The sequence below is a fragment of the Colias philodice genome, chromosome 28, assembly GCF_061535455.1.
Source record: "Colias philodice isolate Cphi_HAF_F1 chromosome 28, ilColPhil1 Martin Lab GWU primary, whole genome shotgun sequence".
Lineage (NCBI taxonomy): Eukaryota > Metazoa > Arthropoda > Insecta > Lepidoptera > Pieridae > Colias > Colias philodice.
This window is the reverse complement of record NC_143113.1, coordinates 1,580,602-1,604,754: the sequence shown is the minus strand read 5'-3', so window position 1 is coordinate 1,604,754 and position 24,153 is coordinate 1,580,602. Positions and strand designations below refer to the sequence as shown.

The window sequence follows — 24,153 nt, the reverse complement described above, 5'->3', positions numbered from 1 at the left end:
TTAATTTGCATGAACAAATAATATACCTACGTAAAGATAATCTTATATATAAAAATGAATCGCAAAATGTGTTGGTAAGCGCATAACTCGAGAACGGCTGAACCGATTTCGATAATTCTTTTTTTATTATATTCCTGGAAGTATGGTGATGGTTTTTATGTAGAGAAAACGTAAGTACCACGGGCGAAGCCGGGGCGGACCGCTAGTCTTATATATAAAAATGAATCGCAAAATGTGATGGTAAGCGCATAACTCGAGAACGGCTGAACCGATTTCGATAATTCTTTTTTTATTATATTCCTTGAAGTACGAGGATGGTTCTTATGTAGAGAAAACGTAAATATGTACCACGGGCGAAGCCGGGGCGGACCGCTAGTACGTTATAAAAGTTGTAAACTGTACGTCCACGTAATACCTTAAAATGTTTTTGTTTTATACTAACTTTTTGAATTTAGTGAAAATTAATCATCAATCATATTTTTTCAATTAACTGAGAAACAGACATAGTTACAAAGAAAACTAAAAAATGAATGTAATAAATAGGATAATATTCAGGACACAGATAGTTCTTATGTCATATTGGACAAGGTCAATGCCACGTTTATCAAAATGGTCAAAGTTTTATCAATAGAATTTGCACAATTTGCGTCTCTTTCTTGCGCATGGGTGTGAGGGAGATAGCAAATAAATAAAGGAGATAATAACATTTATACGGGTACCGGTCGATATTCAATTTGCAATTGGCAGAGGTCGTCAACCGTTTTTTCAAGTTAATTTCAAGTCATTTTGTTAATTCGATAACGAATATAATAGGAATGGGAATTCTTTTTTCAATTATATTTGCATACTAGCTGTGCCGTGCGGTTTCACTCGCGTGCCTCCGCTCCTGTTGGTCTTAGCGTGATGATATATAGCCTATAGCCTTTCTCGATAAATGGGCTTGTGAAGGAAGGAAGGTGGAATTCCTCCATCGAAAAAGGGAGGATCCTCGACCAGTCTACTCGACTGGCCGGCCGTGAAGGCCCCGATGGGTGATGTCGGAAAGTTGTATATATGCTCTGTAGCGAAAACATTTCGCTTGCGCGATTCAGAGCGAGGTGTCGCTACAGGCTATCTAACACTGAAAGAATTTTTCAAATCTGACCAGTAATTCCCGAGATTAGCGCGTTCAAACAAACAAACTCTTCAGCTTTATACTATTAGTATAGATTTGTTCTATAATACATGTCTCTGTCTCTGTCTCGGTCTCTGTTTTTTATAAACCAAGTTTGGTGACAAACCAAAAAAGCGTAACAAGTGACAAATTCGTAAAAATGAATAGTATTTTTTAACAACCACCGTTTCGGATGTACGAAAATAATAAGCAAGAACGAGATTTACTAGTAGAAATTTATTTATTTATTAATGTCCTAAAATATTCACCCTCTCAAACAATGATAACTCTTTTCAAATGCATCCGTTTCATAGGTATATATTCAAACACCCCAAAGGTTGAGGACATCTCACCGCAGCTGCGTACGCGCAAGCAGCTGTTCCGAACCGTTACGGCACGTGGCACTCAATGGAGTTATAAAAACTTATTCGATTGAACTCCATGCAGTTTTGTTAATGCACTTTTACGTAGGATGTAGGAATGTTTTTGATATAACGTAACTTATTTAAAACATATTATAGGAAAATATTTTACACCTAAGCTACTGACCCAACTTTAATAAAGTTAAACACACAGATAGAATGATAATGTAGGCTTAAAAAGAAATAAGGGATGAAAGAATGATATCCACGCAATAAGAGCCGCAAGAAGCTATTTACTATACTTAGGTAAGTTACCTATTATTTGAAAGAATGTCCACGTCATTTCACAGACTATCAAAAAGGCAGAGATTCGCAATTCGACTGTATGGCTTTGTAAACGTATTCTCTATAATAATAAAATGATACAAGGCATGTCTTTTACGTACTATAGTTAGTACCTACGTACCTACTATTTAGTAAAGACTACAGGTTCAGGATTGGATCCGCGAGATAAAGTAATAAACTAAATATTATACTTTTCGAGCCTAATCTCTTAGAAAGAAAATCAATCGAACGTTTAAAATATATGTAGGTACCTAATACATAATTGTTTTGGTTATTATCTATTTCATAATTCGCGACAGGTGTGATGCACCTAGTTTTTATTTACGATAGCAACAAGCGTTTGTATCTAATAATTATATACCGACCTTTAGTTTTAGCAGGTGTAGGTAACACATATAAAACTTGGTAGTCAGCTGTTTCACTGGTAAATAATTCAAAGTACATTTTTACAAGAAAATATATATATTTTTGTAGATGATTTATCGCGTAAAGATGTTTAAAATTGCATCTAAATGGGGTCAGTAGTTTTATATAACTATTCAAATGCCTGAAGTATTCAGAGCTTAATTGATCAGTCTTTATTATTTTAGACATACTTAATAACATTTTGACAAAATGAAAGCTTTTTTACTAATTTTCAAATACAATTTTTAATAGAATTTGGTGTTCACTATATTTTAATATTAACAATAAGTAATAACATAAAATAGTTCCACCACAATTTAAGCATATTTTAAATTAAGACATTTATAATATGAACAATAGAATTTATGTCTAGTGCTTCCTTCTTAAAATAATAAACACATTTAACTTTAACAAGCTACTCATTGTTTCTCTTTATTAACCTTCTTCACAAAATGATTTCTAGCATCATATAGGAACCCTAATTTTGTCCCGAGTCGTTCTTCCGTTCACGGGACGTTTGCGCAATTTTCTAAACAAAAACTTTGTAATTTCAACGTTATTACACTAAGAATACGATTCAACATAAAACCATAATCAAAGGTACGATAAAAAGGTCATTATTGTAAATAAATAGAAGCTAAAATCGATTGCAGTTAAAATTCGTATGGAATATGAACAGCGCGTGCTAACAGGGGTGCGCGCGCGCCATCCGGACCCTAGCTTTTTTTTCAAAAACGAATCCCTCTATCAGTTGGCGGTTAACTGTAGACTTACTTGGACGTGTACGAATTAACGTTGTAAACGTGTAATAATAATAATTGAAAAATATTTTAACATAGCTAAAATAATTTTAGTGTGTTTTATGTTATGTGTTAACGAGCTTAAAGTTGATCAGTGTGACTCAATTTGCGTGTGTTGTTTTGTGTGATTTTTTACCTTAAATTTTAAGTTTAATATTTCGAGTGAATTCAAAGGGCTTAGTAAAACTGATACTTAGATGGACAATGTAAGAGTGTTCTTTAAGAAAACCAGCAGACCCTAACGGACACGGCCAAACGCCACCCCAGCTAACAGGAACCATGCTCTAACGGACAAGCAAACAAGTTTCATAGGTAACTCAGGGGAAACACTACGCTTAAACATGGACTCTCCGAAAATAGTATACAAATATTATTCAAATCCTGCCTTTTGTTCACAAAGCGAAGTTGTTTTCGCGCAAAAATCATGCATGAAGAGAATTATATCGCCAGAGAGGCAGAGAGTACCACCTTTAGGAGCCAATTCACTACGGACAACTGAACTAAGCAACAGAATTTTAAGAACAGATATATCAGATAATCCTTTAAGGATGTCCCCAGCTGGAAGGCACAAAGATGAACCGCCAGAATTGCCGCCAAAACCACCAAAGTTCCAAACCAGGACTTTTCAACGACAATCCTCTTTAATGTGCAAGCCAACACGTACTATTGTTCGCTGTAGAACAAGAAGCGAAGATCTTGAAATGGCGCAATTCAGGCAAAAACAACAATCCAAATACGATAGAAACGCAGAAAGCGACGACGGGTTGGAAGATTCTAGAACAAAGCATCGATACGAAGTAATCCGTGATTTTGATGATACAGTCGACTATTCGCCAACAAAGAAAAGAATAGTGGAAGCAGATGAGAGCGAAGTAGAAGAATACAATGTAGATGCCCCAGACGACCATGAAATGAAAGAAATACCGACTGAAATAGTTAAAACTGTCAATGGCAAGACACTAAGATACGCTATAGTCCCCTCTGACGACGAAGAACGAAACACACGAGTGACTTTCACATCCCCGATGATGTCGCAAAAGCATTTGATAGCTACGCAAAAGCTACACGAGTTATTATCTACACCTAGAAAACTAAAGAGCTACGCTAGCCAGCCATCTGTGCGAATGACGCCTAATAAATCCGAAAGTCCCAGATACCCTGAAACTCCGATAAAAATGACATCTAGCACGCCTACACGTAGTGTGACTCCATCTAAATCCTGCGCAAACCTTTTAACGCGCAGTGCGACATCTCCAATATCACCAAAAGCTCAACAGAAGTTAAACTATGGGTTGCCAGAGTTTGAGAGGCAAGACGTGTTTGTGACCAGTTTTAGGGATAAAAAGGAAAGGAGTTTTGATATGGATAGACGGGAGGCGAGTAGAGAAAGTAGGAGAGTAACTCCGAAACGGGATAAGACTACCGCTGTTATAATGCCTAGGTAAGTTTTGATTTATAGAGTCACTAGTGGTCCGCCCCGGCTTCGCCCGTGGTACCTACATTTTTAAACTATCCTATCTCTCAAGTTGGATCGAACTGCACATGGTGTGCGAATTTTATTATAATCGGTTAAGTGGTTTAGGAGTCCATTGAGGACAAACGTTGTGACACGAGATTTATATATGTATATTAAGATTTTGGTTGTTGTTAGTTACTACGTATGTATTAATCACTACATAGTATAAAATAAAGTCGCTTTCTCTGTCCCTAGGTCCCAATGTATGCTTAAATATTTAAAACTACGCAACGGATTTTGATGAGGTTTTTTTTAATAGATAGAGTGATTCAAGAGGAAGGTTTTAGTATATAATTTATTATGTTTTAGACAAAGCGGGCGAAGCCGCGGGCGGAAAGCTAGTTAGTAATAAAGTTAGGTACAAAGTGTTCAAAAAGGATGCGAAATGCAATACATGCCTGGTGCCTTAGAAATTAAATATGAATTGTATTGATTTGTGACCGAAATATCTAGAAATATTAAGAATAAAAACATTTTCATCATGATGTTTCTTATTTATTACTTATTCAACTTTACCAGATTTTTTTACTTTCAATTTTAAATACAGACAAGAAAATCGCTCAAGAACGGCTGAACCTATTCTGACGATTCTTCGACGTATTCGAGCCTCGAGGATCTATCGTCGCTTTGAAGTAAACCACTATATTTTAATACCAATACTATGAAATCACCTTCAAACAAAATCCCTTTACAATAAGGTAGATAACCACATAAATAACCGATATAACCTTTTGCAGGGTAGCAACCCAATCCCCCTCAGTATACTCCGAAGAGACCTACAAATCCTTCTCAAGCCTAAAATCCATGAGTGCTGCGACTGCTTCGCTGACCATTGCTGCCTTGATGCTGACACTGTGCGGTGGACTGTCTACTGGACTGAGCTTCTATATGATGTATAGCGTAAGTTTCCTTTGTTGATCATGTACTAACTAGCTTTTCGCCCGCAGTTCTGCTCGCGTTTTTAAAGGAAAACCCGCACAGTACCCGTTCCCGTTGGAATTTCGGGATAAAAACTACCCTATGTGTTAATCCTTTATGTGTGTACGAAATTTCATGAAAATCGGTTTAGCAGTTTTTGCGTAAACATACAAACAAAAAAAACAAACATGCAAACTTTCGAATTTAGAAATTGAGATATTATAGTGATTAGTAAGATAGTCACTGGAGACCCATTGCACCCCATTGTTGGAAATTCGACCTTATAACGATTAACAAAATATGTGTGTTTCAAATATGTTATGTTTCGTTTGCATTGTATTGTACATTATTTAATTGGATTTTTAAAAATTGTAAGCATACTACACTCCTCTACCTGAATACATATAGAAACTGAATATGTATTCTAAATTTCTAAGTCCTCTACATACACGATGCATAGGTAAGTGTGCAGTCAGCGTCCACGCAATTCACGCAAAAAATAATTGGTTGTCTGTAAAGTCGGTTTACTGACGATAGTTGAACGTGACAACGTCGTGCTTCTTTGTCGCTCGTTCCGCGCTATCGCTTGCACTTCAAGCCTTACAAGTTACATGGAACGATTCAGAGCGAGGTAACGCCGCATGAGTCATGTTTTTTGTGCGTGCAGCTGGCTCTATCGAATTATAAGACGTTGTCACGACTCACGTCAACAATAAGCTCACAAATTCATTATTGAAGGAAAATCACATAATATCATGTTTCAAATCTTAGAAACTACAGCTATTACTAAATCTGTACATTACATCATACGTGCATATTAAAATGGCTGCGTCCGCGTCCTACAGTTTTTGCGTTTTTTGCTAGATATGGTATCTTAAAATACAACTTTTGGCACATTAGTTTTTACTAAATACGTGGATAAAATCGAATTGTTGCAAGTTATGAAACAAAGAACATAAGAAAGTGAATTTGAATGACGATTGATTCGCGCACAGCTTCTTTTTTTTGTGTGGTGTCTCAATGTTAGCCAGAAGGGCTTCTACATTTTAACGCGGACGCGGGGGTGAACTGAAGGTTCACCCTGGTAGCTACATGCACAAGGGCGTCCCCCCTTGACGGGGACCACGAACCTCGGCTTGAGCTGTCGCTTGAGTGGAGGAGGCCAGAAGGGCCCTAATCGGACGGGGCGCGGCGCACAGCTTCGTAATCACACCAGTTATAAAATTCAAACGCAATTATTGCAATATGATAATACATAATAAGAATTTTCTGTTGGGCAAATTTTTCAATGCTTGGTTAAAACTTATCGGTCCATAAAAAGTATTACACTATATAATATTAAAATGTTACGTAAACTGTCAAAATATACGGACAAGTAGAATACGTTTTTAAAATGGTAGTTTTATACATTATTCGACGAATAAATTGAAAAATCAGCCCTTAGTTAAATATTTTGAAAACCTTAATACAATGGTAAAAATACGTGGAGTTATTTTTGAGTACATACCATGTACATACATATAATTTTATCCTCTTACAGATTGGCCGACGTTATTATCTCGACTTTGGTGTGCTTTCCGGCTTCACTTGCTTTCTATTGGGACTACTCGGCCTTCGGTCGAGAAGAAATCAGTTATTGCCGAATAGAAATTATATTTCCGGTGAGTTTTATACTTGTTTTATTCAATAAAATCACAAATTTAGTTCAAAATTGTATCTTTAAAATTAGCGAGCATTGCAAACATGACGTCTTTTTTCTAAATTCAATTTTAAAAATGGAACTGTTTTAGTAATTAGTAACTTTTGAATAAGCATCAAAATATCAAAATATTGTTTCACACAAAAAATTGTGGTTATAAACAATGTAAATAGTTAATAATGTAAGACTGGTAAAAAACATTGATTGGAAGAATTGATTAAACCTACAGAAAATTTTAGAGACAAAATTGCATATGAGATAAATTATTATACTTACACAAGTAATAATTATTGGATTTCACTACACATTGTATGTTGGTTTATTATATTCACATGCCACCCGTATAATACAACGAAACCACAAAATTTAATTAGGTATAAACAAAAACAAATTTTAAAATCGTTCGTGTGTCAAGATGCGGGCGGTTAATTTTTGTTTTCGTTTTTTTCTTCCTCTTTTGTTTTTTTTTATTGCAAGGGGCTGTGGCTTAGGGCTGTGGCATTTCGTTAATATATTCAAACTGTCAAGTGTCATTATACATTTTAATGTTTTTTTTTTTCTTTTATGGCAAAGAAATCTCATTTATGTTTCTATATATTATTTAATTATAATTTTTACAGGTTACATCGTGCTATCAACGTTTTCATTGCTGAGTGCGTTCGGCTTGCTGATTCTACTTTCCATACAACCCCTGCCTGGTACAGCGCTCAATGACATTACTTCGGGAGCTGTTTGCAGCATTAGTGTTTTATCATTATGCTTGGCTACTGTGGGAATATTAGCGTCATATTGTTGTGCAAGAGATCCACCAGATAACAGAGTCGGCGTGGGCACGGCTAGATGGTACTGAAATATAAAATTTTGCGGCAAATTTATGTGTGTGGACATAGCTTATGAATTTAAAAATACAAAAAAATAATTATTCTAGATGATGATGCTTAAAAGTTGGCTTTGAAGGGGAAAAATTGTTTTATAATAAAATAAGTAATAAGAATCTTTTCATTACTTTACAACGACAATACTATATTACACCTCAGTTCAATGGTTCAATTTATAATATAGGTACAGTATGTAAGAGCTGTAAGGCATTATAGCATTAGGATTTTATATTATTGTTTAAAAAATATTTCATTGTATTAACATATTTTATAATCTTAGACCAAAAAATTATTTGTTACACCAAAAACTAATAATATATTGTGTACCTACCTAGAAGTAACAAGTAAGAAATTTTGTAGATTTTAAATTATAATATACTTACTTAGTATGTAGATGAAAAAATAAGTTTAGGTACTTGTCTGTAAGTAGTTTTACGATTGAGTCAATAATTTATTATCTAATGTCGAAATTGGAACGTTTTGCAAGTAAATGCAAAACAATATTGATACCTGTCTGCTAAGATTAATTAATAAGTTTAATCCTTCGTCTATATTCAATCATTGTAAATGTTTTATTTAAATGTAATTCTATATTGTGTCGAAATAAACGAAAAAATTTCCTACTGTAGCGGTCGTATAGGTAGTATACTTAGGGTAATTCCGGGGTAGATGGCCATAAGGGAGAGATGGCCTATCGAAATATTTCAGTGACTCGCTCACTAACTGTTACTGTTTAGCGCTTAGTTCGCTGCTTTTTGTGCGTGAGGACAAAAGTACGGCAAAATATCAAGCGAAAAACAAAGAAAATATAAGTAAATCCTTTGTTTTTTGATTCAAATAGCTTGAATATTTTTTAGATGTCAACTATTTTACGGAATTGTGGTGTTGGTTTCTTAAAATAATGGTGATATTTGTCTTTGTTGTAAAGTATACGAGCAGTGCTACGTTATAACCTCAAAATAATTTGCTTCAAGTCATTACTTGTTTTAGTTTTTGTTGTGGCCATCTCTCCTGGAATATAAGGACAGATGGCCAATTCTAGTCGGTATATGATGGCCATAGTGTAATAGTATAAAATCACGTTTTGTACAAATAATTGATTTATTTTTAGATTTGTTTTAAATGCCTAATAAAAACAGGAGAAAGGCAGTGGCTGTGAATTGTCGGAAAAATCGCTAAAAGCAGCTGTTAATGCTGTAAATTGTAATGATAGCATAAACGTACGCGTGGCAGGACTCCAGTACCAAATAACTTAACTTTTTTAGGCATTCATTAAAAAGAAGAATAAAGAAAAATAATTCCTTTAACGTTGGATGACGTGAGCGAATAGCCAACGAATAAGCTAAACAGTTTAAATTATAGCATAAATTTAACCAACGAAATCAAAAAGCGGGATATGACTGGTAACAGATGTTCTAAAGCAGAAATATTGATATCCTTAGGAAGTCAAAAGGAGTTTCTTTAGCTAGAGCCAACACTATGGAGACCAACAGATCAGGAGTTAATGCATACTTTCAACTACTTCAATGCGTTCTTTATTCAAGACAATGAGATGTTACCCCCTAACTACTTATTTAACATGGATGAAGCTGAACTACAGCTTAACAGACGTCCGGGACACGTGCTTGCTTAAAGATATTCTAAACCAGTCTCCAAAGTGACGTCAACTGAAAAGGCGGATACATTAACCAAAAAAAACGCAGCGAAGAAGAGAAAAGAAGACTTCAAACTAAAAAATTAGACTAAAAAGTAATCCTTAGCCTAGAATTGAGTTATGGCCATCTTATCTCTAGTGCCATGGCCGTCACGCCCGGACACCTCGGGAGAGATGGCCAATTGTGATTTTTAGAAAACTTAAATTAATTAGGTGATCTTATTAGAAATTGTTACTTTCATGTTTAGAATATCATAGTTGAATCTTCAAAGTTTAATACAAAATAAATACAATCACAAAAACAAAAGTATTTCATTTCTGATAGAGCTTAGAAAAAACTATGGCCAACTACCCCGGACTTACCCTATTCACTTTATTTATGGAATTGTTATTAAAAGTTTATACAATTATTCTTGTATTTTATTTTAAAATTTTTGTTCTTTGTTCTTAAATTGAACAAGCGTTCTTAACCATCTTTCTAATAAGAACATACCTAATACTGATAATGGATAATTATATTATAATGTAGGCATACAATATCTACCAGACAACTCCCAATGTTAATTAATAACACAAAAATGTTATAATATTTTACAATAGATAATATTAATTACACACTTAGAAATGTCTCATTTTTCGATAGAGCTAGATTTTTTTCTTTCGATAGAGAGTAGAGACATAGGTATTAGGTACCGCATCCTTTATTTGGATCGGCGGCATAGTATATAATTTTCGCAGTAAGTATAATCTTATTTAGAACAGTTACATAATATTTTTAAATTCACTTGTTATATTGTATAATTGGTAGGTACGCTTAGTAGGTACGTAATAAGAAGGTACTTACAGTTAAATTAAAAATATACTTGGAATGCAAAGATTTCATATCATAGTCTCCAAGATATTTTATGTTCTAATATCACTCCTACATAGTATAAAACAAAGTCGCTTTCTCTGTCCCTATGTCCCTTTGTATGCTTAAATCTTTAGAACTACCTACGCAACGGATTTTGATGCGGTTTTTTTAATAGATAGAGTGATTCAAGAGCAAGGTTTTAGTTATCTCGATGGTTTTAGTATATAATTTATTAGGTTATAGACAAATCAGGCGAAGCCGGAGCGGACCACTAGTCTAAAAATAAATCAATCTCGGAGTTTAGTCATATCATTATTTTCGTATAACTTGGTCGCGCCAAAAATAACTTCTATTGCAAAATTATAGAGGCCGCTGTGTTTATAATATGATGTTTTAAACAATTTTATAACGATACAATTCCAAATAGTAAGAAAAATCATGGACAAATATAATTATTGGATCCATGGAAAAAGAAATAAAAGCAAAGTTATGGCACACCCCGGACACTCCATACAAAATTATCGTTTTGACCAAATGTGTGTGTTAACGCTTTATGGTTGGCACATTTGTGACTAGCGTAAAAAAAATTCGCGTTTTTCTGATGAAATACATCCGTAAACAGCACAATATCTAACCATTTTCTACGAAAAACGATAATCACAAATCCAAAATAATAAAATTACTTTAAGTCAATTTGATTAATGTTGTCTATCTTCGTTGGGTATCGTCCTTGCAGAAAAATATGGCCCATTTTAATCACGATCGCGCGGGGTGAGGTAAGTTTAATTTTGGTGGGAGGCGGAGAGTGTCCGTTCTATAGCGTTTAGCTACTATGTATTATGTATTCTGTGGTTATGGTTTGTTTTCGATGCGTAAACAATGTTCCCATCTCTTTTTAAATTCCAGAAAAATCTTGAAAGTTCCATAAAAGTACAGCTATTACGTACATGAATACCTGTAGCACACATTGACAGTCTATTCATATTATACTATCATTTGTCTCTTTTACAACACGAAAAATGCATTAAAGCTATCTCGTTCTAGCATGGATTATCAATGTGTGTCACTAATAATAGTGATACCGTACTAAAAATTTCAAATTCCACTTGGTTTGTAATGTTAAATTTTATGAGATTCATATATTATCACTGTAATTTAAACTGATTGATTATTTTTATTTGAGGATAAGATTTCAACATAATTTACATGTATATGTATGATAATTCATTAAAAATACAATTTACATGTACCTAATGTACACTCTCTGTTACAATTATATTACAGTTTAAATTGCAGTTGGGAGGGATGTTTAAAACTAGCGCTATTTGCTACTTTTAGGTTTTGGATAGCAATTAGCAACCGACAACATAAGAAACGCACCTTTTGGTTCCATTTTATTTTTATGTGAAAAATGAAATAAAGTAGATGTATTTTTTCAGCTATATTTTTAATCAATTCTTTAGTAGCAAAATATATTTCCAGATCCATTCTTTTACCAAACAAACTATTTAACAGTAATTCAAAAACAATAATGTATTATATGCCAACGAAAAATTAATACATGTACGTGTGTTTATTATTTTGATCGAACATTTATTTTTAAATTTTCCCCATATTATGGGAATTTTTTCCATTCGATATCCCGTTTACATTTTGACCCGCCCCTCTTGATGACGTAATGTTTTGTGATTGGTAGATATAGATCGTTCTCGAATGTTCTATGACATCGTTTATGCTATTGGTCGTTCTAGTACTACGTAGAGAATTCTAGATCATACATTCGCTTGAATATATAAGCGCGAACTGAGCGCGGGAAGTCAGTATAATTTGAAATACGATACAGTGAATACGAAGAGTTCGGTGAGAACCGAGGCGAATATTATCCTGCGATATAAGTTTGTTGAAGAGTTATTGTGTGACAAAAGTTATATAATTCAAAATCAAAATGCCCGCAGTTGGAATTGATCTTGGAACAACATACTCTTGTGTTGGAGTGTGGCAACATGGAAATGTGGAGATCATCGCAAACGACCAAGGCAACCGTACCACACCATCGTATGTTGCTTTCACGGATACAGAGCGTCTGATTGGTGATGCAGCGAAGAATCAAGTGGCTTTGAACCCCAACAACACAGTTTTTGACGCGAAACGGTTAATTGGACGCAAGTTTGATGACCAAAAAATTCAACAGGACATGAAACATTGGCCTTTCAAAGTCATCAATGATTGTGGCAAACCGAAGATCCAGGTTGAATTTAAAGGGGAAATGAAGCGATTTGCACCAGAAGAGATTAGCAGCATGGTTTTGGTAAAAATGAAGGAGACAGCTGAAGCATATATTGGATCTACAGTTCGAGACGCCGTCATCACAGTACCAGCCTACTTCAATGACTCACAGCGTCAGGCCACCAAGGACGCCGGAGCCATCGCCGGTTTGAATGTACTACGTATCATCAACGAACCCACTGCAGCCGCGCTGGCGTATGGCTTAGACAAGAACTTGAAGGGCGAACGCAATGTTTTGATTTTCGATCTTGGTGGCGGCACATTCGACGTATCGATTCTAACAATCGATGAAGGATCACTGTTTGAAGTGAAATCGACGGCTGGTGATACACATCTTGGAGGTGAGGACTTCGACAATAGGCTCGTTAACCATCTATCAGAGGAGTTCCTACGCAAATACAAGAAAGATCTGCGTTCCAACCCACGCGCGCTGAGACGCCTCCGCACCGCCGCCGAACGCGCGAAACGCACTTTGTCATCTAGCACTGAGGCCACTATTGAAATTGATGCCCTTTATGAGGGAATCGACTTCTACACCCGCGTTTCACGTGCTCGCTTTGAAGAATTAAACGCTGATCTCTTCCGTGGTACCTTAGAACCAGTAGAGAAAGCTTTGAAAGATGCCAAAATGGACAAGAGCCAAATCCATGATGTCGTACTCGTCGGTGGGTCAACGCGCATTCCTAAGATTCAGACACTGCTACAGAACTTCTTCTGCGGCAAGAAACTCAACTTGTCCATCAACCCCGACGAGGCTGTGGCTTACGGAGCTGCTGTACAGGCTGCCATCTTGAGCGGCTCTACTGATGCTAAGATCCAGGATGTGCTCCTAGTCGATGTCGCACCACTATCTCTCGGTATTGAAACAGCGGGAGGAGTCATGACTAAGATCATCGAAAGGAATAGCAAGATTCCCTGCAAACAATCTCAAACATTTACCACCTATTCTGACAACCAGCCTGCTGTTACCATTCAAGTGTACGAGGGAGAGCGTGCGATGACAAAGGACAACAACCTCTTGGGCACATTCGACCTCACTGGTATTCCACCAGCACCACGAGGAGTTCCAAAGATCGACGTCACATTCGATTTGGACGCTAACGGTATCCTTAACGTATCTGCGAAGGAGAACAGCACCGGTCGTAGCAAGAACATAGTAATTAAGAACGACAAGGGCAGGCTATCGCAGGCGGAGATCGACAGGATGTTGTCAGAAGCGGAACGCTACAAGGAGGAGGATGAGAAACAGCGACAGAGGGTAGCGGCGCGCAACCAGCTCGAGTCCTATGTGTTCAGCGTGCGACAGGCGCTGGACGACGCTGGAGCGAAGTTGAGTGAGGATGACAAGAATTCTGCTCGCCGCGAGTGCGACGAGGCACTGCGTTGGCTGGACAATAACACCTTGGCGGAGCAGGAAGAATACGAACACAAGTTGAAGGACCTCCAGCGAGTTTGCTCGCCCATCATGAGCAAGCTGCACGGCGCTGCGGCTGGAGGCATGCCTGGCACTGGTCCACAACAACACGCCAGAGGACCGACTGTAGAGGAAGTTGATTAAACCAAATATCCACTTTATTTTTGTTTTAAGCGATCTAATCAATATTGTGATACTAGTTAATATGTTTTAAGACTGATAATTTATTTGGCTGCAGTGTATGATCATCTGTTGATTTAAAAATAAATTTAAGTTAAATATAACTTGGTTGTTTTATTTTATAAATACTTAATACTGATATTGGCTGTTTTCCAATTACAGAGCATAATGCGACTCAGTGCCGCACAATGCCGAATTATGCTGATGCTTAATTGGAACATGAAACGCACCAGCAGGTTGCGCTAAGTTCAGTGTTCAAAAAAAATATTCTTAGAGTTAGCAATAACCTCATTAATGTGTAAATAAAGTGTAATACATAATAATTGTTTGAAAAATATTAACGGTTATTTTAAGTAATATGGATTTTGATTATTTCATTAACATTTTTTTCAATGTTTGTACCTTCATCCATACTTATATTTATTTTTTTAACACAATTTGAATTAACTTTGATTATTTCGAAAAAACTACAATGAAACGAAAGCTTTAAAATTTTTTCCAACAATTAATAATTACTAACGATAAATCGATTGCACGCATCAATTCACGCGCATTACTTTTTCTAGTGCTCGATTGTGCGAAGCGTTGCTGTAGTTGGAACATTCAACGTTAAGCATATGCTGCATAATGCGCTCTAGTGCTGTAATTGGAAAACGGGGATTATGTTGTTCCATGCAAATACAATTATTTAAGTTATCTATGGCACTATAAAAATATGTTCATTATCTGTGTACGTCATTTGTCAAGTCAATACGAGAGTCAATAAGACAACAGTCTTGCTGTCAAACTTTGTTATGGTCAAATCGTCCCATATATTCTTAATTTTAGGATTTTGTTCTTTTCATGTAATCGCTACAAAACAACAAAGTATTTAAAAACCAGATTATAATTTTTATTATAACTTAAAAATGTGTGTATGATAATTCATCCCACCAGAAGCATTTGTTTAGTGTAAATAGTTATGTGACCTAAGTTTAGTGAAGTAGGAAATATTATTACAAGGTAAGGTATATTCAATGTTACAGCTTGTAAAATCTAAATTTATTCTGAATCTACAATTGCTGTTCACCATGATTTCAACGTCACAATGGATGTTAGATACTTTTTACTACTTGTTTCAGACAAGGCCAAAACAAAGACAAAAAAATGCGATAACACCATAATCTGTTATATCGTATTATTTTATTATAAACAAAATGCGATGTTGTACATCAAAAAGTTTTTGTTTTATTTCATGTTCTGATAACTAATGAATCACTGCAAATCACATATCTATAAAAGAATGTTTGTTTTATAAAGCTAAACATTATTGATATGAACTTCTAATAATATAAAAATATATCTAGGTTTATAGGTTGATATCTTGTAGTAATGTGACCCAGTTTAGGAGATTATGTATTATGTCATGACATTTTAAAATCTAATAAAACAGAACATCTACACGTTCATCCAATTGGAAGTATGTATATTGGAAATTATCTCAACTTTTAGGTTATAATAAATTTTAAGCCAAAGTTTAGACAGAATGTATTATTTATTTTGCCAGTACTTGATATTTTTAACTACTAACTACACATTTGTAAAGATTTTTTCAAGAAATAATTTTTACACACAACACAATAAACACAAAAATACAATTATTAAAAATTGACAAAAAATCAAAGTATATAGTCAGTCCGTTTAAATGTGAACAGGCGTGAATGGAAACAACTCTACCTACACCATTAATACCTATCTATACTAATATTATAAATCTGAAGAGTTTGTTTGAACGTGATTATCTCAAGAATTACTGGTCCAACTTGAATAATTCTTTTGGTATTAGATAGCCCATTTATAGAGGAAAGCTATAGGCTATATATCATCATACTAAGACCAACAGGAGCGAGCAATGCGGGTAAAACCGCGGGGCACAGCTAGTTAATTATAAATACATTCACATTAGTTCTATTATGTACATGCAGTACTAAAAAGGATGCAACTGAACACCTATATACCTCAGCACTGAATTTCACTGAAAACTTTATTTATCAAGAACGTTTTTATGAAACTCTTCATTTCATGTCAAGGTAGTAGTAGGTTTTATTAATAGTATTATATTATAGTACTAGCTTACCGCCCGCGGCTTCGCCCGCTTTGTCTAAACCCTAATAAATTATATACTAAAACCTTCCTCTTGAATCACTCTATCTATTAAAAAAAACCGCATCAAAATCCGTTGCATAGTTTTAAAGTTTTAAGCATACAAAGGGATATAGGGACAGAGAAAGCGACTTTGTTTTATACTATGTAGTGATTACTTGTTTTCATTAGGTTTTATTAGAACTGCAGTCCACAGATTAAAAATGACTCATGTAAATGTCATTATTTGTAAATGGGTAATTAAGAAAACAAATATTTATAAATAAAGGTTAATTACAGATAATGGCCGACTATCATATTAGGGAGGCGGCTGAATCTCTCCTGGGCAGTATGTCGAACGAACCTTATCGAAGTTTGAGTAAGTTTTAGTTTATTTTGTTTAGTTTTATTATTTAACATTTTTAACTACTGTTAAATATTTTTTGTGAACACATACCTGAAGATTATATAAAAAAAAAACAGTTCCATCAAGAGTTAACGATACAAAGTATAAATGAGAACAAAGTACAGAATTATAAAATTTTGCCTTTTTTATATATAGCAGTCCGCCCCGGCTTCGCACGTGGTACATGTTTACGTTTTCTCTCCATAAGAACCATCCTCGTATAAAAACACAATTAACGAAATCGGTTCAGCTCTTCTCGAGTTATGTGCTTACCCACAAATTTTGCGATTCATTTTTATATTATAAGATATATTATATTTAAAAATATAACCTATACATTTCAGCTCAGTCGCAGTCAGTCAACCTTCTCACAGAAGACCTGGTAGCGGGACACAGGCCACAAGGCAGGATGTCGTCAATACGTCGATTCTTCTGTCTGTTCGTCACTTTCGACCTGTTGTTCACCAGTTTGATGTGGTTGATTTGTGTTGTGGTGAGTTTTAAATTATATTCGCGTTTCGAATAAAAATGTTACGAGTTAGATTTTCATGTAGACAGGCAATAATTAAGAAAATCGGTTTACAAGTTATTAATTTGAATGCTTTTTAGATTAAATATGTATATTTTCGAACTTCACAGTCATATTTATAGATTACATTTTTAAAATACCTTCTAAAATGGTATTCACAAATATTCAAAACTACCCTACGATTTGCAAACACGAATGTTGATAAAATTAAAATTAAATATGGCATATGTCATGCAGGCGTGTTTTTTTTGTTGGTGAAATAACTTTTAATATTAGTCCAGTGGTATATTCATGAGGTTTTTGTCTTCAAAATATTAATTAACATGTACTTACTTTTATTTTTTGATAAACTTACAATGAGGACTGCATATTTCAAACTAGCTTTCCGCCCGCGTCTTCGTCCGCTTTGTCTAAAACCTAATAAATTATATACTAAAACCTTCCTCTTCAATCACTCTATCTATTTAAAATCCGCATCAAAATCTGTTGCGCAGTTTTAAAGATTTAAGCAAACATAGGAACAAAGAAAGCGACTTTGTTTTGTACAATGTAGTGATTTAAATGTTATCGGCCTTATTAATAAAAAGTTAAACAATAGATAAATTTCTACCATTTTCTACCATAGCTGTGTCCTGCTCTTGCTCACATGAAACGTCAATCATAAAAACAAGACAGGTTATTGCAATAACTATAGCGAATGGGTAACATTTTATTAGTAAGACCGTATGTTTATTTATGTATATTAATATACTAGCTTTCCGTCCGCGGCTTGGCCCGCTTTGTCTAAAACATAATAAATTATATACTAAAACCTTCCTCTTGAATCACTCTATCTATTAAAAAAAACTGCATCAAAATCCGTTGCGTAGTTTTAAAGATTTAAGCATACATAAGGACATAGGGACATAGGGACAGAGAAAGGGACTTTGTTTTATACTATGTAGTGATATATCATAAATTAACTTTCAGATGCGAGGAGAAACCCTAGCGCAGATATTCACGCGGGAAATAATACACTATGACATTAAAGTGTCGCTATTCGACATTGTGTTGGTTGCTGTGATTCGATTCGTGATACTCATATTGTTTTACGCGATTTTGTATATAAATAATTGGAGCGTTATAGCGGTAAGTATTTTTGTTTAAATTGAGGGTAGATGAAAAACATTATAAGTATATATGCAACTCATAAAATATAACGAAGTAGAATTTAAAAAAACATGGAAGAGGATATTATAGCCTTTCTACCTCAACAAAAAAAAACTTGAGCGATGTCAAGGTACATCCGGATGGAACGAAGTGTTAAGTTAGAGAGAGACAGACAGAGAAACACGCGCACGCCGCACAACTCTAGCAAAAAGTGTCGTGACAACTTTTCGTAAAAAAATTTTCCATCTAGCCTCCCTTCCAAAAATATTTTATGTAGTATAGGAGTTGATAATTATTTTGACCACTTAATTTCTAATATAGAAATAGGAATTATTCTTATTATAACTGTATGTGTAATTTGTTGTTCCGGTATATCTCGGGAATACGTTTAAAGATTTTGACCCGATTTTTTAGCTAATCTATACTAATATTATAAAGCTGAAGAGTTTGTTTGTTTGTTTGAACGCGCTAATCTTGGGAACTACTGGTCCGATTTGAAAAAATCTTTTGGTGTTAGATAGCTCATTTATCGAGGAAGGCTGTAGGCTATATATCATCACGCTACGACCAACAGGAGTGGAGCCACGGTGGTGAAATGGAGGAGCAGTTAGTGCTATGATAAAAATGTTTCGCAAAATAATTACAGCTGTATTATTCTGTTGTTTACTTTTTTCCAGCTCTCTACGGGTGGTACGTGTGCCTTTTTGATCGCCAAAGTGTTCGTATTTGACGTGAGTATAAAATAATTAATTATACAAATAAGAATTAACATTACCTTAAGTAAAAAATAATATTGTATAAGTACATATATGTACTTCAAAAACTATTCAAACTATTTAACTTTTGTTCAAATATTTTAAATCAAAATATTTAATTCAAATTCAAATCGTTTATTTGCAAGTAAACATGGTTTACATAGGTGTTAAGATACATTATTACGATTTACAGCATGTTTAGCCGTCATTCAACGGCATGCAAAGTAATACATTATTGATTATATACATTTTACATGCCACATCTTTCTTAATTTTATTTTATTAAAATAAATGCATTTGTTATTCATTCACATTAATATTATTTATAACGTAAAATAGACTATTATATACTTTTGCCAAACGACAAGTAGATACTTTTTTCACTGTAATATGTAAGTACAGTAAAAGAATTACAAGCATAATAAACAGTTTGGAACAACATCAAAATTATACCATCAAAGAAATATACACAAAAATCGCTTCAAACTAACAAAAAATACACAAAAAATATTTTGTTTTTTCAATTTTTTGTAATTTTTTCGCTTTCCAGTGGCCAGACGCCGCACAGCCGGTGTATCAAGTGTTTCTAATTCTCACATCGTTCACGTTGTCGTGGGGTGAAGCCTGGTTCCTGGACTTTAGAGTGCTTCCGCAAGAGTTGCAAGCGAAACAGATTTTGGAGGCTATAGGTAAGTTTATAGATATATAGTTAAATTATATAAATATATAATATTTTTATATACAGGGTGTACCAAAAAGTAGTGATGAACGGAAGCTGAGAGGTAGAGGACCTAGAGGGCTATCCGAATCACCCCCATGTATGTTATGCGATTTTTCGTATTTTCGGAGTTATGACGTTTTTTTCAATTTTTCACCTATCGCCGAGTACGATGATATTTTCACTCATGCTGACGTCAATGATTGCGGAAGATGCTTGATTTTTTTTTGTGTGCTCAGCTGAAAGATAGGCCAATTCAGTATGGTAACATTTACTATCGTTAGATCTTTGAATGGAATAAAAAAAAGAATTAAATGGCAAGAAAGATAAAATTACCCAGTATGTTCACCACTTCAAGGGCCCGTAAAAAAATAAAATCACATAAAAAAAGTTTTCCGTTTGACTTTTAAAAACTTGCTCTATCTATCAGATAGCTACCCTGAAAATTTCATTTTATTATTCAGAAGGCTTCAATCGAAAAATTTAAATCTAAATGTGGTAAGTGCAAAAATTGAATTAACATTATGATCATTAAAACCAATAAATAGGTGTTTAATTACCAGAAATTTTTAAAATAACCCCGCTGTTGCTCAATGCAAGTGCGACATCACCGTAAAAAGTTGTCTTTTAAATGTCTGAATGCCCTTTTATCATTTTTAATGGTTTCTTCTGCTACTATGAATTTCCGGGTTATTTCGTCCAAATTGTGGCATTCTCTCAAGTAGCCGAGGTCTTTTTAGTATTCCCATTGAAACAAATCAATGGGGTTTAGGTCGAGGGACCGTAGAGGCCAGGCTTTAAGGCAGGCGTCACCGGCGCATGCGCAGGCTGCAACGATCAATCCATCTTTCAGGGTATCTTTGCCCTTTAGCCTGGCCTGCACGGTCTCCGGACATAAACCCTATTGATTTTTTTCCGTGGGTATACTACAAGGCGAGAGACTGCCACAATTTGGACGAAATAACCCGGAAATTCATAGTAGCAGAAGAAACCATTAAAAATGATAAAAGGGCATTCAGACATTTAAAAGACAACTTTTTACGGTGATGTCGCACTTGCATTGAGCAACAGCGGGGTTATTTTAAAAATTTCTGGTAATTAAACACCTATTTATTGGTTTTAATGATCATAATGTTAATTCAATTTTTGCACTTACCACATTTAGATTTAAATTTTTCGATTGAAGCCTTCTGAATAATAAAATGAAATTTTCAGGGTAGCTATCTGATAGATAGAGCAAGTTTTTAAAAATCAAACGGAAAACTTTTTTTATGTGATTTTATTTTTTTACGGGCCCTTGAAGTGGTGAACATACTGGGTAATTTTATCTTTCTTGCCATTTAATTCTTTTTTTTATTCCATTCAAAGATCTAACGATAGTAAATGTTACCATACTGAATTGGCCTATCTTTCAGCTTAGCACACAAAAAAAATCAAGCATCTTGCGCAATCATTGACGTCAGCATGAGTGAAAATATCATCGTACTCGGCGATAGGTGAAAAATTGAAAAAAACGTCATAACTCCGAAAATACGAAAAATCGCATAACATACATGGGGGTGATTCGGATAGCCCTCTAGGTCCTCTACCTCTCAGCTTCCGTTCATCACTACTTTTTGGTACACCCTGTATATAGTATAGGTAGGAATAGCGGTAGGAATTATAATAAAAAATATATTTTTTAGAAATGGTGGAGGAAATGATAAATGAAAATAAAGCGTGTGTGCGTGTCCACACGTGTCAGAAGTGAAACTCCTTTGGCAAGATTCAAAGATACTGAAATCGTTGCCTTTTTCCTTGACGTGCGGTATTGACGTGACGCGACCTTGAAATGTTACTTTTAACGCGCCTAAAGTAGTTTCACTTCAAAAAATATTAATTATTTAGAAACGGTGGTGGATATGATAATGAAAATAAAATGGAAACGAATTAATAGCTTTGGAATTGGGAATAGAAGTATTTATATAAATAGGAGTAAAAATGAAAATGTCATTAGAAGTATTATTATTTTTTGAAGTGAAACTTCTTTATCGGGGTTGGAAAAAAATTTAGTGCAACATTTTTTCGTTACGCGTGACATTTTTCCGTTACGCGCCATCTTTTTCTTATCCCTACCACGCGTGATTCGACGTATTTCTGTAAAGTTGCATATAGTAAAATTATTTTTTTTTTTAAATAAGGTCATAAAGAAGTTTCACTTCTTACGTGTGTACACTTGTACACGCACACTTTTTTTATGTTAGAGCAAGCAATGGGCCATCTTATGTTAAGTGGTCACCACCATCATAATCACTTGTAAAAATTTAAATACAGGTAGAAAACATAATATTATAAAATGTAGTATTTTGTTGTGTTTGATTTTAGGCGAGTATTATACATTTAGAAATTAAAGATTTTAACGTATTTTATACGCTGCAAATTCTACGAATTGTCAAGATAATAATATCATGAATAAATCGCGTTTAAAATCCGTTACAATCTTAAGTTATAAAATGTGTTGAAGTTAGTGAAAACACAAAAAGATCTATCTATAAGGGTTAAAACTACTTAATTATTGTACAGCACACCACGGAGCCTCCGAATGTACGCCTACTACCTTATTAATACTACATATACCAATTACAGAAACTTTCTCTGTAACCTTTGCTGACGTGAGGACGTTTTTGGCATCATTATATTGTAAAATTTTTATTCTCTTTGCTGTATTTCTGTGCGAAATAAATGAAATTGAATTGAGAATTAATACACAGTACATCGGCGCCTCCGAGCGTACGCTCTTATACTTATCGACTGCTCCTTTTAGTATTTTATAACCATAATAGCTTCCGCCCACGACTTTGTACGTGCATCCCCGTTTTTCCCCGATCCCGCAAGAATTTCGGGAAATCCTTTCTTAGCGGATGCCTACGTCCTAACATCTACCTGGATGCCAAATTTCAGCCCGATACGTCCAGTGGTTTGGGCTGTGCGTTGATAGATCACTATATCAGTCACCTTTGAGTTTTATATATGTGGGGATGGTGTGAATTAAAACGCCAAATTAGCCCAATCAATTTATTTCCCTTAGACACCGGTTATAAAAATACATTTTAACAATCCTCCATTTCTTAGTACCAAAAAACACAAAGTAATCTGTCATAGATAACCATCGTTCTACAGTCTACAGATAACATATCCACAGATTCTTAATAGAAAAACACAGACTAAAAATAAAAGTAGTTATGAAATACAATCTTAATTTATCCTATTCCCACATATATATAGATTATTTGCTTTTTTTGGGGAACTTTCGAAACCATTTTATTATCTGTCAGTCCACCACGGAGCCTCGGAGCGTACGCCCCTTTTACGGCCAGCTGCCTCCACACACGGGGGCTCCACTGTGAACTGGTTCTCACCGGTCGAGACTCCGGAGTCAAGTCCAAGACCTCGCCGGCCGGGGGAACAAGTTATACTGACGCAGGATCAGGTTAGTGACAGTTTTTATAATAACATAAGGGATTTTTTGTTTGTTTTTTTTTAAAGTGAAACTTCTTTAGGCGCGTTGACAGTAATATTTCAAGGTCGCGTCATGGCAATGCCGTCACGTCATGGCGGAAGGCGACGATTTTGGTATCTTTGAATCTTGCCAAAGAAGTTTCACTTCTGACACGTGTGCACGGCCTTTTTTTGGTGATATATGAACAGTTCGCCGGTTAGTAAGTTATATTGACGCAGGATCAGTTTAGTGACATTTTTATGAAGTTTTTTGTATGAAAATGTGTCATCATAATATAACATCATATCAGCCCATATACATAGTGTAATCGTTAAGAATGATTTACCCTGGAGCCGGGAAACAAATTAAAATATCCATCGTTTTTGATTAAGCCCCGGACGGGCCCCGGTCTTTTTTTGGAACTTCGTTCCAGAAAAAATTAAGACGAAAGCTTCGTTCCATCTGTGTGTCCCTTGACACCTCTCAAGTATTTTTTTGGTGAGTATGGCCTGTGTACTTTTAAATATGTCCAAT

The 24,153-nt window shown here is 34.9% G+C and overlaps 2 protein-coding genes and 1 pseudogene across 2 annotated transcripts in view; all 3 read left to right on the top strand.

Annotated features, from left to right (window-relative positions):
* The first annotated feature begins 3,028 nt into the window (after positions 1-3,028).
* spdo (sanpodo) lies at positions 3,029-8,261 on the top strand. Its single transcript, XM_089712223.1, has 4 exons — positions 3,029-4,506; positions 5,319-5,481; positions 7,040-7,160; positions 7,819-8,261. Exons 1-4 carry the CDS (start codon positions 3,407-3,409, stop codon positions 8,046-8,048), a joined length of 1,614 nt encoding a protein of 537 aa, XP_089568349.1. The 5' UTR covers positions 3,029-3,406; the 3' UTR covers positions 8,049-8,261.
* A 4,176-nt stretch (positions 8,262-12,437) lies between these two features.
* LOC149476186 (heat shock protein 68 pseudogene) lies at positions 12,438-14,524 on the top strand (annotated as a pseudogene).
* A 719-nt stretch (positions 14,525-15,243) lies between these two features.
* Positions 15,244-24,153, top strand: part of Start1 (Steroidogenic acute regulatory protein-like) — a 33,808-nt gene continuing 24,898 nt past the window's right edge. The window contains exons 1-7 of the mRNA XM_089712261.1: positions 15,244-15,465; positions 16,885-16,963; positions 17,335-17,483; positions 18,489-18,647; positions 19,346-19,399; positions 19,974-20,112; positions 23,456-23,610. Of these exons, the coding sequence (XP_089568387.1) occupies positions 16,888-16,963; positions 17,335-17,483; positions 18,489-18,647; positions 19,346-19,399; positions 19,974-20,112; positions 23,456-23,610 (732 nt within the window). The 5' untranslated portion in view covers positions 15,244-15,465; positions 16,885-16,887. The remainder of the gene's footprint in view (positions 15,466-16,884; positions 16,964-17,334; positions 17,484-18,488; positions 18,648-19,345; positions 19,400-19,973; positions 20,113-23,455; positions 23,611-24,153) is intronic.